This window comes from Podarcis raffonei, chromosome 15 (genome assembly GCF_027172205.1).
Source record: "Podarcis raffonei isolate rPodRaf1 chromosome 15, rPodRaf1.pri, whole genome shotgun sequence".
Taxonomy (NCBI): domain Eukaryota; kingdom Metazoa; phylum Chordata; class Lepidosauria; order Squamata; family Lacertidae; genus Podarcis; species Podarcis raffonei.
Window position 1 is genome coordinate 15,802,560 of NC_070616.1, and position 15,267 is coordinate 15,817,826.

At 49.4% G+C, this 15,267-nt stretch overlaps 1 protein-coding gene across 1 annotated transcript; it reads left to right on the plus strand.

The window, feature by feature from the left end:
• Positions 1 to 811: 811 nt before the first annotated feature.
• On the plus strand, positions 812 to 14,948 carry MKS1 (MKS transition zone complex subunit 1). Its single transcript, XM_053366860.1, has 18 exons — positions 812 to 962; positions 1,985 to 2,103; positions 2,999 to 3,066; positions 3,443 to 3,598; positions 3,925 to 4,022; positions 4,152 to 4,280; positions 4,637 to 4,741; positions 5,472 to 5,580; positions 5,876 to 5,932; positions 6,076 to 6,118; positions 7,097 to 7,159; positions 7,714 to 7,784; positions 9,191 to 9,260; positions 9,919 to 10,026; positions 11,017 to 11,150; positions 11,901 to 11,983; positions 13,024 to 13,121; positions 13,654 to 14,948. Exons 1-18 carry the CDS (start codon positions 883 to 885, stop codon positions 13,746 to 13,748), a joined length of 1,686 nt encoding a protein of 561 aa, XP_053222835.1. The 5' UTR covers positions 812 to 882; the 3' UTR covers positions 13,749 to 14,948.
• Positions 14,949 to 15,267: the final 319 nt, after the last annotated feature.

Below are 15,267 nucleotides of genomic sequence, written 5' to 3' on the forward strand. Positions count from 1 at the left end.
TTTCTATGATAAATTGACTTTAGGCTGCCATCTTAAACTAACTGGGGGAAGGGAGTCCTATTTAACACAGTAAAAGGTGCTCAGGAGTCAGAATTGTAGATTTGGAAAGGACTCCAAGGGCCATCTAGTCCAACCCCCTGCAACGCATCTAGAGAATCCCTAACAAATGGCCATCCAACGTCCGTTGAAAAATCTGCTATTAAGTCAGTGTGAACATTTAGTTTTGGGGTGCTTTTGAAACGTTTCATAGTACGTATAACCAGGCTGCCTGGAAGGGTGAAGGAGGGGGCAGTTTAAGCAGATGGCTCTTTGCTGCAATCTGGGAGGCACGTTTTGTATATAGATATGTGGGTGTCTGAGAAACCAAGTCAGGCTAAGCTCAACCGCTTGCCTGCAATATCAGCATTGGACTACCTCGCAGGGCTGTTGTAAGTCAATCTCTCAGCTCACAGTTGCTCCCACACCCGAGTCTGCAGTGGGGGTAAACCAATGAGGTCCATCGACTACAAACCATTGCTTTTGCAAATCATTCTCAGCCTGACCCCCAACCGTAAAATCTTGACAGTCATGAACTACACTGCAGGCTTGTTGCAAAGTACCCTGCTCCCTGCTAGCCTGCAAAGCTTAGCAATGGCATCTGTGCCCACAGAGTTGATTAAAAAAAAAAAGTTGGGGAACTCAGGGGAAATTAAATGCTCCACACAAAAAGAATCTTAAAAACAGAAACTCCTCCTTCGGTTTCTCTAATGTGATCCCGGAAGTGTCCTATCCGGAAAAGGCACAGGAACTCTTTATTTTCTCTATGGCCGGCGCCATCTTGCCGTCCCCATAGAAACGCGGCCTAGCGGAGATGCCGAAGCCTTTCCAAAAACCCCTCAGACCATGGCGGAGACCGTGTGGAACGAGGACCCAGGCGGGGCAGTTTATCGTTCCCGGGACCCCATCAGCAACTTGCGCGTCAGGTCGGTACATTCTCGCCCCGTCTCTGCCCTATTTTATCCCCCCCCCCCAAAAAACCTCGCCCCTCCCCTTCCTCTCTCCCCTGCTAAGCTAACCCCCCAACCGATCTATGAATCAGTATCACCCACAGTGATCAATCAGTATCACCTGTCAATCAGCTACTCCAAGCAAATCCATAATCCTCGATACCCATTTTAGGAGGGGGGGGGAGAGAACAACACTCCCATCACTCCACTTGCAGATCTTCCTGCCCCAAAGAGTCTTCTGCAAGCTTGAAAACTAGCAAACTCAGGAGAAAAGCTTCTCTTAGTTTGAAGGGTTTTTTAAAAAAAATATTTGTGGCCTCTTTTATGTGGGGCAGGATCTGCTTTGATTGGTGCGGTTGTTTTAAGTTTCTATTAATTTATTGCCATTGCTCCCAGTATTTATCTGTTTGTTTATATACCGCTTCATTAAAAAAAGAAGAAGCCTCAAAGCATTTGTGTGTTTGTTGATTCCTGCATTTTGCCAGGGGTTGGACTACATGATTCTCCCATGATTCTAAGTTGCTTTGAGTAATTTTTATGAAGAAAGTGACTTATTTATAGGAATAATAAGGAACAATAATAAGGAACAATAGGAAACATGGGAACAAGAGAAGCTGTCTTATACCGAGTCAGACCAATGGCCCATCTAGCCCAGTAGTGTCAACCCTGACTGGCAGCAGCTCTCCGAGGTTTTCAGGCTGAGAGGATTTCCTAGCTGTATCTGGATATGCTGTTGGGGATTGAACGTGTGACACACAAAGCCCTTCCCATAAAGATTAAGTCCAGCCCTCAAGAGTCTGAAAAAGGGGCCTATTTTTGCCTTATACCAAGCCAGACCAATAGTCCATGTAGTTCAGTAGGGTCTACCCTGACTGGCAGCAGTGGCTCTGCAGTTGACTCCATCCTTAGGGCTTACACTCTGCACCATGATTTTCAGCCTTCCCAAACCCTTTTCTGTACTCTTCTCATGCTCCAGATATTGCTTTCTGCCTCTACAGAGTTCAGATCCAGCGCGTGACCTCCACCAGCCTCCTGCTGCAGCAGTTGCACCTTCCTTTCAGCCAGTCGGGACAGCAGCTCATCAGCTTGGCCAACCTCAGCACCCAGAACACAGCAAGTGAGTGGGCTACTGTTTCTTCAGGATGCTCAGCTGATGGACCTTCACCACAATGTCTCATGCCGTCGTGTTGCTTTTTTGGCTAAGTGTAGACATTAAGCTCTCTTACCTTTTGTACTGCGATTCAAGTTGGCTTATTTGTATGCAGCACTCGCACCTTGTCTGACTGTCCAGTGTGGTGTACTGGTAAAGAGCAGTAGTCTCGTAATCTGGGGAACCGGGTTTGCGTCTCCGCTCCTCCACATGCAGCTGCTGGGTGACCTTGGGCTAGTCACACTTCTTTGAAGTCTCTCAGCCCCACTCACCTCACAGAGGGTTTGTTGTGGGGGAGGAAGGGAAAGGAGAATGTTAGCTGCTTTGAGACTCCTTAAAGGGAGTGAAAGGCGGGATATCAAATCCAAACTCTTCTTCTTCTTCTTCTCCTCCTCCTCCGCAAGGCAGTCAGAATTGCTGTGTCAGTTCAGATGTTCTAGATGACAAGAGACCAAAGCAAAGGATTCTGGGAGTTAGGTCAAGCACGTTGAGCAGTTGTGTCAGCAACTATGTGTGCTCCATGTGGGGTTTCCCTTGTGCTTGTTTCGGAAGCTGCAGTTAGTGTGTAATGCTGCAGCTCGATTGCTGATAGGAGTGAGGTCTTGTTGGCCTAGAGCAGCTGTGCCTAGAGATCTGCATTGGTTGTCCTTCTGCTACTGGTCCAAGTTCAAGGTGTTACTGTTCATATATAAAACCCTGAACCTGTTTACCTACAAGATCGCATTACGTCATATATGCCCACTCAACTGCTTCAATCTATGGAACTGGGTGCCACACAATACCCGTTCCACATTTGTAAGAAATCAATCTTTTAGTGTGGCAGAGTCTGTACACAACTGTCCCTTGTCCTTCTGTGTTCCAGGTAACCATTGTCCTGATGAGGAGAAAGAGGAGGCCGTGATCGGCTGGCAAGAGAAACTTTTCAGTCAGGTGAACGGATGGGGGAGTCTTCCAGGTCGCAAAGAGTTGCATCTCTGCATTGCAGAGATTAGACGAGATGACGCTACAGCTGTATGATGCTTAAGGACATCTCAGAGTCTCTTGGAATTCTCATTTCATTTATCCTCGCAATAGAGACACCTGATAAAAATTTATGCCTTGTCCAGGCATTTCTTGGTTCTTTATTTTTCATTTTACTATTTATTTTTTGCATTTTGTTTCTGAATTTTTGTTGACAGTGTGCATTTTCATTTTATTTGTGCCTAATAAATTGAGATCTTTTTAAAAAAGGGATAATTTTGGGGTGGGGGTGGGTCTACTCTCAATGCTTCACTACTGCTTGAGTTTTTTTCTGTGCTTTCCCCAGTTTGAGGTCGATCTCTATCAGAACAAGTCCGCCTGCCAAAGCCCTCTTGACCAGCAGTACCACCAGGATGTGCTGAAGCTAGAAGAGTCTGGGGGTCGGAAGAACCGTCGGATCTTCACCTACACAGACCATGACCGCTTCACCAACCTGGAGGAGGTACCTGCTGGCCTTCCAGGAGGGTGGAGATGGGATGGAATAACCCTTGGCATGGAGTATAGATTCCTCTCGGGTGTCCTGGGTGGTGGGAGGGAAAGAACTGTCCACCTCCCGCAAATGGGAAGCAATGGGCCACGGAATCTAGTTTATAACCCACATTCAGCTTCATTGGATGTCCCCAAATTCTAGCGTTACGAGAGAGGGAGGTATCTGGTTGGCCTCTGTGAGAACAGGATGCCACACTGGATGGGCCCCCTTTGGCCAGATCCAACTACAGAGCTCTCTTGATGTTCTTAAAAGTGACTGGCTGCCTTCCTGTGTTCCAGCACAGCCAGAGGGTCACCACATCTGTCACGGAAGTCCCTTCGTACCTGGCAGAGCGGATGGCAAATGTGAGGAGGAGGAGGCAGGAGCGGAGGCCAAGGTGAGTTGGGTCAGCCATGCCTCTGGGTTTGGTGGGCCCTGATCCTGGATCCATCACGGTGCGTTCAGACTAAAGCAGAAGGAGGTCTGCTTCCTTGTGGGTAACCGTCTCCTGTGTTCCTCTCGGCAGGGAAGGGAGCATCCTGAAAACCCGACTTGTCACCTGGGAACCCTCGGAAGAATTCATCAAGAACAACCACGTCATCAACACCCCCGTGCAGACCATGTACATTATGGGGGATTTGGGACCTCATGGCAAGTAAGTTGGCGCTTGTGGGTTGGAGCCCTCTTGGCCCCATCTCTCGCTATTGGGTCTGGTTTGGAGCTCAGCACTAAACCAGCAGCTCACCTTGGTGTGGGCCATAGATCTCAGGGCAATTCAGAACATAAAAATACAAAATAAAAGCACAAAATACATACTAAAAACAAGAATAACCAGCAACACACAAACTATTACACTCCCTTCCCCCACCAATATTAGAAGTGCTAATCTATTGTCCAGGGCTCGGGTTCCACAGTTCCAAAAAGGGGCTACTTCATGTCACACCATCCTTGCTGCACCATAGCGCCCTGTGCTGCTAGGCTCTGCTTTTCACCCTGACCTCTTCCCCGCAGACTTGGTTGCCGGGAACATGAGCACGTCCTCTGTACAATCCAGGTGGACAGCAACGGAGTCATCACCGTCAAGCCAGACTTCACAGGCACGAAAGGGCCTTACAGGTGAGCAGCACAGGCCTGTCAATCAATCAATTGGATGTTTGTTATAGTCCCCCAACCATCATTTTATAAAATATAAAGAAATACAAAATCTGATGTTATTCTGATAAATGATCAAGAAATACTGTTTAACCTTATAACTGTTGCAAAGATCACAAAAACTAAAAATTGGGGGGGGGGAGAGAGAATATCTCCTACTATATCCCAATGGATTTGGAAAATTTGGTCTATAGTAGCTATGACTAAGCTAGTTTATTACAAAAGAATACGTATAAACCAACCTAAGACTTTTTTGGTGAAATGAATATTTTTATGTTTGGAACAGTAAGTTTGATGATGATGCTCAAACTTATGCCGTTTTGAGCATTACGAGTGTTTCTTTACACTTTTTTCCTTTGGTCTGTGTTAATTGCTACTAGTAGTAATATTTTTTTTTAAAAAAATCACAGCCTTGGAAGATGGATTTATATGATTCTACCATTCATTGGAGGGTTTTAAAGAGAGGTTGGATGGCCATCTGTCAGGGTTTCTTTCACTATGATTCCTGCATTGCAGGGGGTTGGACTAAATTACCTTTAGACGTCCTTTCCAATTGTATGATTTTAAGACTCATAGCCGAACCCCGACCTCTCTACCTTCTTGGTCTTTGCAGGGGCAGGGAGTAAAGGTGGGAGGGGCAGTTACTCTGGGTCTTCTCTGAGCTTTGCTTGCCTTGTTTTGGGGACCCGTAAAGGATCGAGCTGGAAGGGGAGAAGCGGGAAATATGGAAGTTCACCCTGGAGAATGCCTCAGCCCCTGTCAAGCCAGAGGAGCAAGAACGAGAGCAGCGAGTCTTCAAGGATGTAAGCACCACCTTTGGCTCTGGGGGGTAGGGGGTGGGGAGCATTGGCATAGGTCAGCTTTCCCCAACCTGCTGCCTCCTCCTACTTGGTGGCAACAACCCCATATAAATAAAAGATGGTGATTGACCCTGTGGCTTCAACAGAATCCACCCACTATTACCCCAAGGAAGTGTTTCCATGCTATTTACGTTCCTGACTCCCCTTGTAAGAGTCCCAGAACGAAGGATTAGGATGGGGTTGGAAGCCCCCTAAATGTCCAGGTTTCCTCACCCTCCTTTCTCACTTCTTTCTTTAGTTGTACAGCCGGCATAAGGAGTACCTCAGTGGACTTGTGGGCTCTGACTTTGAGATGGTGAGTGACTTTTACTTGCCCTGGTGGGTCAGTCGTCTGGTCCTGTTTCCAGGGGGGCTCTGAAATGCCTTGCTGCAAGCAAGTTTTGGGAATTAAGCTCCCCTTCCAGTGAGCTCTCTCTCTTTCCCCTCCCTCCCTTGCAGACCCTCCCTGGTGCTCTCCGACTCTTCGTTAATGGTGAAATTGGTAAGGCTTTCACTTCTCCATGTTCAGAGCTGTTCCCCAGGGGTGGAGTGGGGAGGGTCCCTCCTCATGGGCTGCCCCTGAATATGCTCATCCTTCCCTTGCGCCCACCCCCCATTATAGACAACGTTCTCCCTATGGGTGTGATTCCTGCATTGCAGGGCATTTGACTAGAGTTGGTCACTTCCAACTCTGCAGTTCTATGATTCCATCCCCTGCGTGTGCCCTTTAAATCTGGAGATTCCACCAAACCTCCAGAACAGTCTTTGGGATAGCACAGAGTGGGGGCGGGAAATTCCAGTTGCACTAGCAGAAATCCTTCATATGCTTCCAGAGCACAGTGCAAGCTAACAGGCCAAGAATCAGACTAGGCGTTCACATTTGCATGTATGTAACTTTGCAGAAAATATTGAACAAGGAAACATTAACCTTCACCATCACATAGTTCAGAAAAGAGGAATACAGTTATGTTTATACTTCAAACTCAAACAATGCATTGACTATTCAGCTTAGTTACATTTTCACGCGGCACAGCAACACAGCGTAGCTAATGGCCTCTCGCCGCCACTTGTTAAGCATTTCCCCACTTTTACCGTCTTGCTTAGCTACATAATTTGCTCAGTGCATGGTTAGCTTTCCCACAATCCTTCTCAACATACATTGGTTCTTTATTTCCCCCCCATAACACCTTCCTAGATAATTCCACTGCCTCCCAGTGGGCGGTACTGACCGCTTTAAGAACCACTGGTCTAAGGGGCATTTGCACGCCTGTGCTGCAGCCCTCTGGCTGAGACACCATTGACTGCCAACCAGAAACAGCCTCCTCCTCTGTGCTAGGGAGAGACATGCACAGCGGGATAGTTCAGCTGCTCAGCACCCCACAGTATGGCTCTTGGGGGTGGGGGGTGGGGAGCTTGGCAATTAAGAGTTAGGATCCCTGGCTTGGGAGGAAGCCACAATCTGTCACCACCTTTCCTTCAGTTTCAGCTCAGGGCTATGAGTACAACAACCTCTACATTCACTTCTTCCTGGAGCTGCCCAGCTGTGAGTAAACAGGAAGTGGTTGTGGGGTGGGAGGAAGTGGGGTGGCATCATCCATGGCATGGGCCACAGCTGCCCCACCAGAGATAGCTGAAAGATGAGCGGGGGCCTGGACCCCCAGCCTTTGAGAGTATGGGGGGCACTGTTGCAGGCTGCCCAAAGCCTGTCTGCCTCTCTCTCCTGACCCTAACTTCTGCTGTTTCGTCTGGCCTTCCTCAAATCTGGTGCCACATTCCACACAGATGGATGGCACCTTTTGGGGGGGGGTTCTTACCCTTGTACCGTAGGCTATGCAAACCACACCCACATTTGCCATCCGGGTATGCAAGAGGCATCATCAGGGTACACAGATTCCAGCCAGGCAAAATGCTCCAGGAGTGAGCAAAGCAGTGCTATTGAAATCCAGGGCTCCCTGGGTCTCAGACTCCCCACCCTGACCTAAAGAGAGAATGTGTGTGTTTGTGCGTTTCTAATCTGCTGTGCCCAAGAGCTCATTGTGCAGCTATTCTGGAGTAGAGCTGCTTTTTTGCAGCACTGACCCTCTTCCTTCCTTCTAGGCTGGTCATGCCCCCCATCCCAGCAGCTCTCTGGCGTGACACAGACCTGCGCTGCCAAGACCCTTGGCAGGGTAAGTGAATGGGGCACAGCTGGGGGGCTGAGTCTCAACACAATCCTGGCCAGGCTTTCCCATCTGGTCCTACTCTAGAGACATCCATTCTTCAACTCTCTGGAGTAAGCGGCCCTGCAAGACTTCAGGGGACGCAGGACTTTCTGGGGAATTTGGCTTCCTGAGAATCCTGGTGTCTTGAAACTAAGGGTTGTAGACCCATTGAAATCAGTGGACCCAAGTTGGCCATGCCCATCATTTCCCATGGGTCTACTCTGAGTAGGACTTGCAGTGGAGATGGTGCTAAGTTTCTAGCCCTTGATGCTGGAGAGAAAAGCACCATTGCTTTGGGCCCCCGGTTCTCAGTCAGGTTTCATATTCTTACGTGACTAAGAGTGTGAGAAGCAGAGGGTAGATCAGGCCCATGGGGGCCCATCCAGTCCAATCTCCTGTCCTCAAAGTGACCATCCATATTTCCCAAAGGGAGTGCAACAGCAATTCTCCTGTAAGGAAGAAATGTGATCCTGTGTGATTCCCCACTTGTGATTCCCAGCACCTTGCATTCAGAGGCATCCTGCTGCCACAGGAGGCAGTGATGGCTACCAACCTAGGTGGCTGTAAAAGGATTAGGCAGATTCATGGAGGAGAGGACTATCAATGGCTACTAACCATGACTGCTGTGCTCTGCCTCCAGAGTCAAAGGTAGCAATGCTTCTGAATATCAGTGGCTTGAAGCCACAGGAGGGGGGAGAGAGGACTCCTGTGCTCAAATCCTGCTTGTGGATTTCCCACTGGAGCATCTGGTTGGCCACAAGAGAAGACAGCTACATTGGGCTAAAAAAGAACAAAATCAGAAAGAAGAAGAAACAAGAAAAGGAGAAACCTTAATAAATAGAAAAGGAAAAATAACAGAAAAATAGAAAAGAGGAAAAGGACTTCCGGCTTTCTGTCCCATAGCTACGTATTATATTCATCCCTTAAAACGCAACCATTCTAGCTTCTATAAACCAGGTTTTTTTTCAATCTTCAAACCCGCTATTACAAATTCATTTTCTCTTTCACCCAAAAAGTCCATAAGAAATTTCCAATCCTTAACAAATGTTAGTCATGATTTTTCTCTAATTAAACATGTTAACTTTGCCATCTCAGCCAGATCCAATAATTTTATCAGCCATCCTTCTATAGTGGGTAGGGCTGTATCTTTCAATCTTTGTGCATATAACAGGCTCACTGCTGGCTGTAGTGGTCCTTTTCCAAAAGGCTCTTCTGACATTCTTTCATTTCACTGCAGAATGTAGACAAGTCCCTTGACCCTCTTTCAGGTGTGTCTGTCTAAGAACCAACACCCATTCCACACACAGCTCATCACAGATTCTTGTTTCCTTGCCACCTTGCACAAGAGGTGAGTTTCCTTTCTCTCTTTCCAGGAGCAGGTGGCCTTTTTCTCCTTCCCTTTCACCCTGGAGGTCTTCTTCTCCCAGGAGGATGAGTTGGAAGGTGAGTCGTTCCCTCGCATGCCAGCTCTGTGGTGCTGCCAAGCAGCGTCCAGAGGCGAGAGGTGGAGGAGAGGTGGTGCCCCTCAAGTCCTTCTCATGGTGAAAGCCCTCTTGGAAGGAATTGGAGCACAGTTTCAGCTGGTCTTGTGCCGAAGGATGTCAGAAGGGCTTCTCAGCTGTTGACACATGTGTGAGGGTGACACAGTAGTGAGGGTGGGGGTTGCTGTTGACACCAGAATGCCTCACCACTTTGCACATTTGAGGGTGGGTGTTACCATTGACTCCTGGAGGGCATCAGCCCTTCAGCATCTGAGCACCAGCTCAGTGGTCAGGAACATCACTTGGACCAGAAATCACAGAATCGTCTGCATTTCAATATATTTAGTGTTTTATATTGTTTTAGTTTTATTAATGTTTCATTACTTCTAACCAATGGTCATTTTTCAGCCTTTTGCATTTTATCTGTGTTTTTTTAATTTGTGTAAGCTGCCATGAGTTCCCATGGGGGGGGGAGGCGGGATAGCAGCAATTCCTGCTTTGCAAGGGGTTGGACTAGATGATCCTTGGGTGTCCTTTCCAACACAACAATTCTATGAAAGGAGGAGGAGGAGGAGTGGGTGGTCGGTGTCAACATACTCCTTACCCCCCTTCTCCCACAGGCCCCCTCCCCCAGTGGCCTGTCCTCTACTTTGAGGTCCTCTCCTTGGACTACTGGCAAAGGTATCGCGTTGAAGGATACGGGTTTGTGGTCCTGCCGGATGTGCCAGGTAAGAAGGCACGGGGGGGGGGTGAAGTGAGGGGCCTCCCAACGAGCTGGTTTTGATGCCAGCTGTTTGCCATGCTCCCAACCGAAGCCAAGCTGGGGCAGATGGGAGTTGGGGATCTAAAACAACTGGAGCAGTGGTTCCCAAACTTTTTCAGGCCACGGCCCCCATGGTCCAGTAAGCTCATCCCCAGGGCCCCCTATTTAGAAAAGCAATTTACATCACCCGCTAAAGACGATAATAACACAATAAGATTCAAAACAGAAGCAATTCATTGCACATTTATTCGGCATCCAATTGAAACTCTATAGTTTATTTAGTTTAACAAAACTGATGAACTTGATCCAGTGATATCAGCTTTTCAAAATCTGACAGTAATTATGCCTCTCGCATTCCCCTGCCACTCCCTTGCCTCTTAGCGCTGCCCCCTCCCCCCCAGTAATCCCACCTCCCCAGTGGGTAGTACTATCCCCTTTGGGAACAAATGATCTGGAGGGCATCAGATTGCTCAAAGGCTGGCTTGAAGCAACCCAAGAGAGCTTCTGCCAGTCAGAGCAGGCGGTCCTGGGCGAAGCTGTCATTTTGCCTAACTTTGGTACCAGACGGCTTCAGTTGCCCATTGTCTTTGTGCATGACTCAATTGCTCCCATTTCTATCCCACCTTTCCTCCAAGGAGCTTCAGGTGGCATAGATTGTTTTCCTTACAACCACCCTGTGAAGTGAGAGAAGCAGTGCCTGGCCCAAGATCCCCCAGTGGGTTATATATCACTGAGCTGGAATTTAAACCCTGGCCTCTTCCATATCATAGCCCAGCACTCTTTAACTGCGGCATCGCAGTAGTGGCATGTGGCTGGGCTCCATGCCCTAGTTCCTTGTGGCAATGCTCTCAGTGGTTGGTACTGCACATATGTGCATATATGTGTTTGCTGACTGGCCCGTGCCCTTTTGAGGGACTGAATAACCGGTTACCCACTCCCAAATCTGCTGGCACAGGGGCTCACACCATTACAGCATCCACTTGGCGTCCCATGGAGCTGGGAACCTTCTCAGAACTGCAGAGGTTTTTCATTGGGGGGTCGCCAGAGCTGGAGGACATGACCTATGCCAGAGTGCCTGGCACCTTTACGGTGAGTACCCACACTTGGAAATAAGTCGGTATTTCTCTGCACCAACAAAATATAGCATTTCCTACTAGCCATGATAGGGACGCGGGTGGCACTGTGGGTTAAACCACAGAGCCTAGGACTTGCCAATCAGAAGGTTGGCGGTTCGAATCCCCGCCACGGGGTGAGCTCCCGTTGCTCAGTCCCTGCTCCTGCCAACCTAGCAGTTCGAAAGCATGTCAAAGTGCAAGTAGATAAATAGGTACCGCTCTGGCGGGAAGGTAAACGGCATTTCCGTGTGCTGCTCTGGTTCGCCAGAAGCAGCTTAGTCATGCTGGCCACATGACCCGGAAGCTGTATGCCTGCTCCTTCGGCCAATAAAGCGAGATGAGTTCCGCAACCCCAGAGTTGGCCACGACTGGACCTAATGGTCAGGGGTCCCTTTACCTTTACTAGCCATGATGACAGTGTTCATGAGAATATAAGACGAGCCTGCCGGATCAGGCCAATGTGGGCCCATCTAGTCCAGCATCCCCTTCCCATAGTGGCCAACCAGATGCCTCAATGGGGAGCTCACATGCAGGACCAGAGCACAGTAGCAGCCTGACCCAGCTGCCGACTCTTTGTATGCTCCTGTGTCATTGCCTGGGGGCATCCCCCTTCGGGGTTGGCTGGATGCTTGAGGAAGGCATGAGGAGGAGGGCTCCTGAGTAGGGGGTTGGGACAGAGGGGCTACCAAGACTTTCCCTGACCTGGGGCTCGTTCTCCCTGCAGGGTGATCGCCTGAGCCGGTTTGGCTTCCGCACCGAGACGACAGGAAGCGTCACCTTCCGGCTGAACTGCCTGCAACAGTCCAAGTAAGCCACGGGTGCGGGTGCTGCCCCAGATTCTTTAGGTATTTCATAGAATTATAGAACTGTAGAGCTGGGAGGGACCTCCGAGGGATATCCAGCTCCACCCTCTGCAATGCAGAAATCACAGCTCATGTGAATCAAAAACCTCATGTGAAGGTCCACAACCTTCTGAGGTTGTCCGTTCCACTGTTGAACAGTTCTCAAAGTCAGAAAGTTTTCCCTGATGCTTGTTTAGTTATTGCACTTCTATCCCAGTCTTTTTCTCTGAGGAGCTCAAGGTGGCATACATGGTTCTCCTCTGCTTCCTCATTTAATCCCCCACAATAACCCTGTGGGGTAGGCTAGGCTGAGGGAGGCAGCAATTGTCCCAAGGTCACCCAGTGAGCTTCCTGGCTGAGTGGGGATTGGAACCCTGGTCTCTCCCAGACCATATTCCTACCCTCCAACTCCTACAGCACCCTCTGGGCCTCTCTGCCTGGCCCTGCTGCATCAGACCAAGGTGAGGCCATTCTGCCCACCACAGTGTAGCCCTTGGGCTGTCTGTCAGGCAAAGAACAAGATAGAGCCTGTGTACAAAAGCTGCCCAGGCAAGCAGTTGGCTCTTACTTCAGCACTTCTGACTGCACAGCTTCAGGAGGGTTGGAAGTTGGCATTTAGAGCCAGTGTGGTGTAGCAGTTAGAGTGTCAGACTAGGACCAAGGAGACCAGGGTTCAAATCCCCACTTGGCCATGAAGCTCACTGGATGACTGTGGGAGCCGGTCATTGCCCCTCAGCCTAACCTACCTTGCAAGGTTGTTGTAAGGATAAAGCTCATTGTAGGAAATGTAGCATGCTGCTGCTGATAATACTAAAATAATTTAGGAGTGCAGGACCAGCCACATGCCACCCACAACTCTTCCTCTTGGCACTCATCTCCGTTGGCATTCACCACCTCACATCCTGCTCCAAGGCAGTTATGGTACCTCCCTTCTTAGGAACCTTCAAGATGCACAAGGTGTTGGGTGGGGTGTGCATATTTGTTCTGACCCTCCTCTTCCACCAGAGCCTTCCTGGACTCCAGCTCCATGAGGAAGCGTATGCAGAGCGTCCTGGACCGGTTGGGCAACTTCGGCCAGCAAGGCTCTCTCTACAATGTCCTGGGTGAGGAGGGAGAGCTGGAAGGGGGGGCAAGTGTTGGGGTGTTCCTTTGGGGGGAACCTCAGTCCAGTTTCCATGCTAAATAGCCCTATTTATAGAATAATGGATTTGGAAGGCACCCAAGGGGCATCTTGTCCAACCCCCTGCCACTCAGCTGTGGCTCTTTCCTTCTCAGGCGGGTAACATGCTTTTGAAGCCCTGAGGCTGCGGTCCTCTACACACTTCCCTGGGAGTAAGTCCCATTGAACTCATTTGGGATTTCTTCTGAGGAGAGAGAAAGAGAGAGGGTGGTGATTGCACTTCCTATTGTATCTTCAAATGATTAACTTAAAATACCCAAAAATAATAGAATATATGGCTGTCCTTTTTTTACTTGGGTTCATTTATTTTCTGATGGCACTATTTGAATGATGGGTCACAAAGTGTAGAGCCTGCCTAGTCTAGAATTGCAGGCAGAGAAGGTGCTGTGGGGCACAAACCAGCTGCCCAGACTGAACACGCTCCTTCTCCGCTCTCCATCTTCTCAATTTTGCAGAGGCTTTCCAGAGGGCCCGGCACCGGATGCAGGAGGCCCGAGAGAGCCTCCCCCAGGACCTGATCCACACTTCCGCCTCCAACCTCCAGCTGTGAGGAGAGAAGTCTCTGGTGACCCCTAATGGCAGCCCTGGCTCCTCCCACTCCCTTGTGGAAGGAGGAGTCTGTGAGAAGGCCCGCCCCGCCTCACATCACAACTGGGCTTTCTTTGTGTTGAGTGAATCCTGAGCCCAGGCAGTGGCAGCAGGGGGGCTCTGGTTGTCTGGAGGGCATGTCCTGTGGCTTCCTTGCACTCTAGCCCTGAATCCCTCCTTCGAGCATCCACGAAATGCATCCAAGAAAAGCCACATCTCCTCATCCAGCAATCACCAGCAGGACTTCTCCACCCCTCCATTAAACTCGCAGGATGGGCGGGAATTCTCAGGAGAGGGAACACAGCGCCCCTCCCCCCTCGCAAAAGCGGAGTTGTTTCATCCATGCCTTGAAGATCAGAATCGAACTCGGCCGCAGCAGCAGCATCAGAGGAAGCCCTGCTCACAGAATGGTAGAGTTGGAAGGGACCCAGAGGGTCATCTAGTCCAACCCGCTCAAAACCCACCACCGAAGCCCAGCCGCAAAAACTTTGCAAGCCAAAATTGACAGCTATGAAAGAAACAGACTCTGAGGAGCTGGCCAAGATCAGGGTCCTTCTCCTCTTTGACGGTGATTTATGCAAGAGGCAGAGAGTGCCACTCTTTTAGGCTCCTGTCTCCACATTTTGTGGCAGCATCTCTGGTGGTCCTGCAGAAATCCCAACCCTGAAACAACATTTTGTTATTTGAATTGGCCTTTGGTCTGATCATAAGCAAGGCCAGTTTTAGTGTTAAGGGTGAGGGGGAATATATTTTATTCTCTTCCAGTTGCCAGCCTGTGTATATAATATTTTGTTAACATTATTGTTCTGTATGTCTGGGGCAGGGGACAATTGAAAGCAGGCCTCCCCCAACCTGGCGCCCTCCTGGGGTCACTGGACTCTTAACTCCCATCAGCTGAAGCCAGGTTGGTTGGGGGTTGATGGGAGTATCACCATCACAGCAGGGGCTGATGGGAGTTGGAGTCCAAAGCATCCAGAGAGCCACCAGGTTGGTAGTGAAGCTGCTTTAAAGGAATGGTGGCAATGCAATAATATTTTATATTGTAGCAGAACCGTATGCAGAAGTGGTTTCTCTGTTTTCTAATGACAAAAGAACAGATTAAACCGCACTAAGGTACTGAAACCCAGAGTATTTCAATAAAACCATCTCCCTTCCATTTGGACATTTTTGCTGGTCTGCCATCCTGATCCTCTTTGCTATCCCAGATTTAGCATGAACTCTGGAGCCTCCAGTCGGCTCCAAATCCAGGATCCTGTTTCATGGGACCGTGCAAGTAGGAGAGGAGGGGTCTGCCCTTTTCTGGGGGGCCATACCCATTTCCCCAGGATGCCCCAGGATGCTCTTCCCAGGGATGGGTTCCTCTGAGCAGACCATCTCAGTGATGTCACAGAGCCTCCTGGGTGTTGCTGTTCCGTGAGCCAAGGCCACCCTGAGCTTGTCACTTGAGGTCACTTTTCCTGCCGGCTCACCTTCACTCTCAG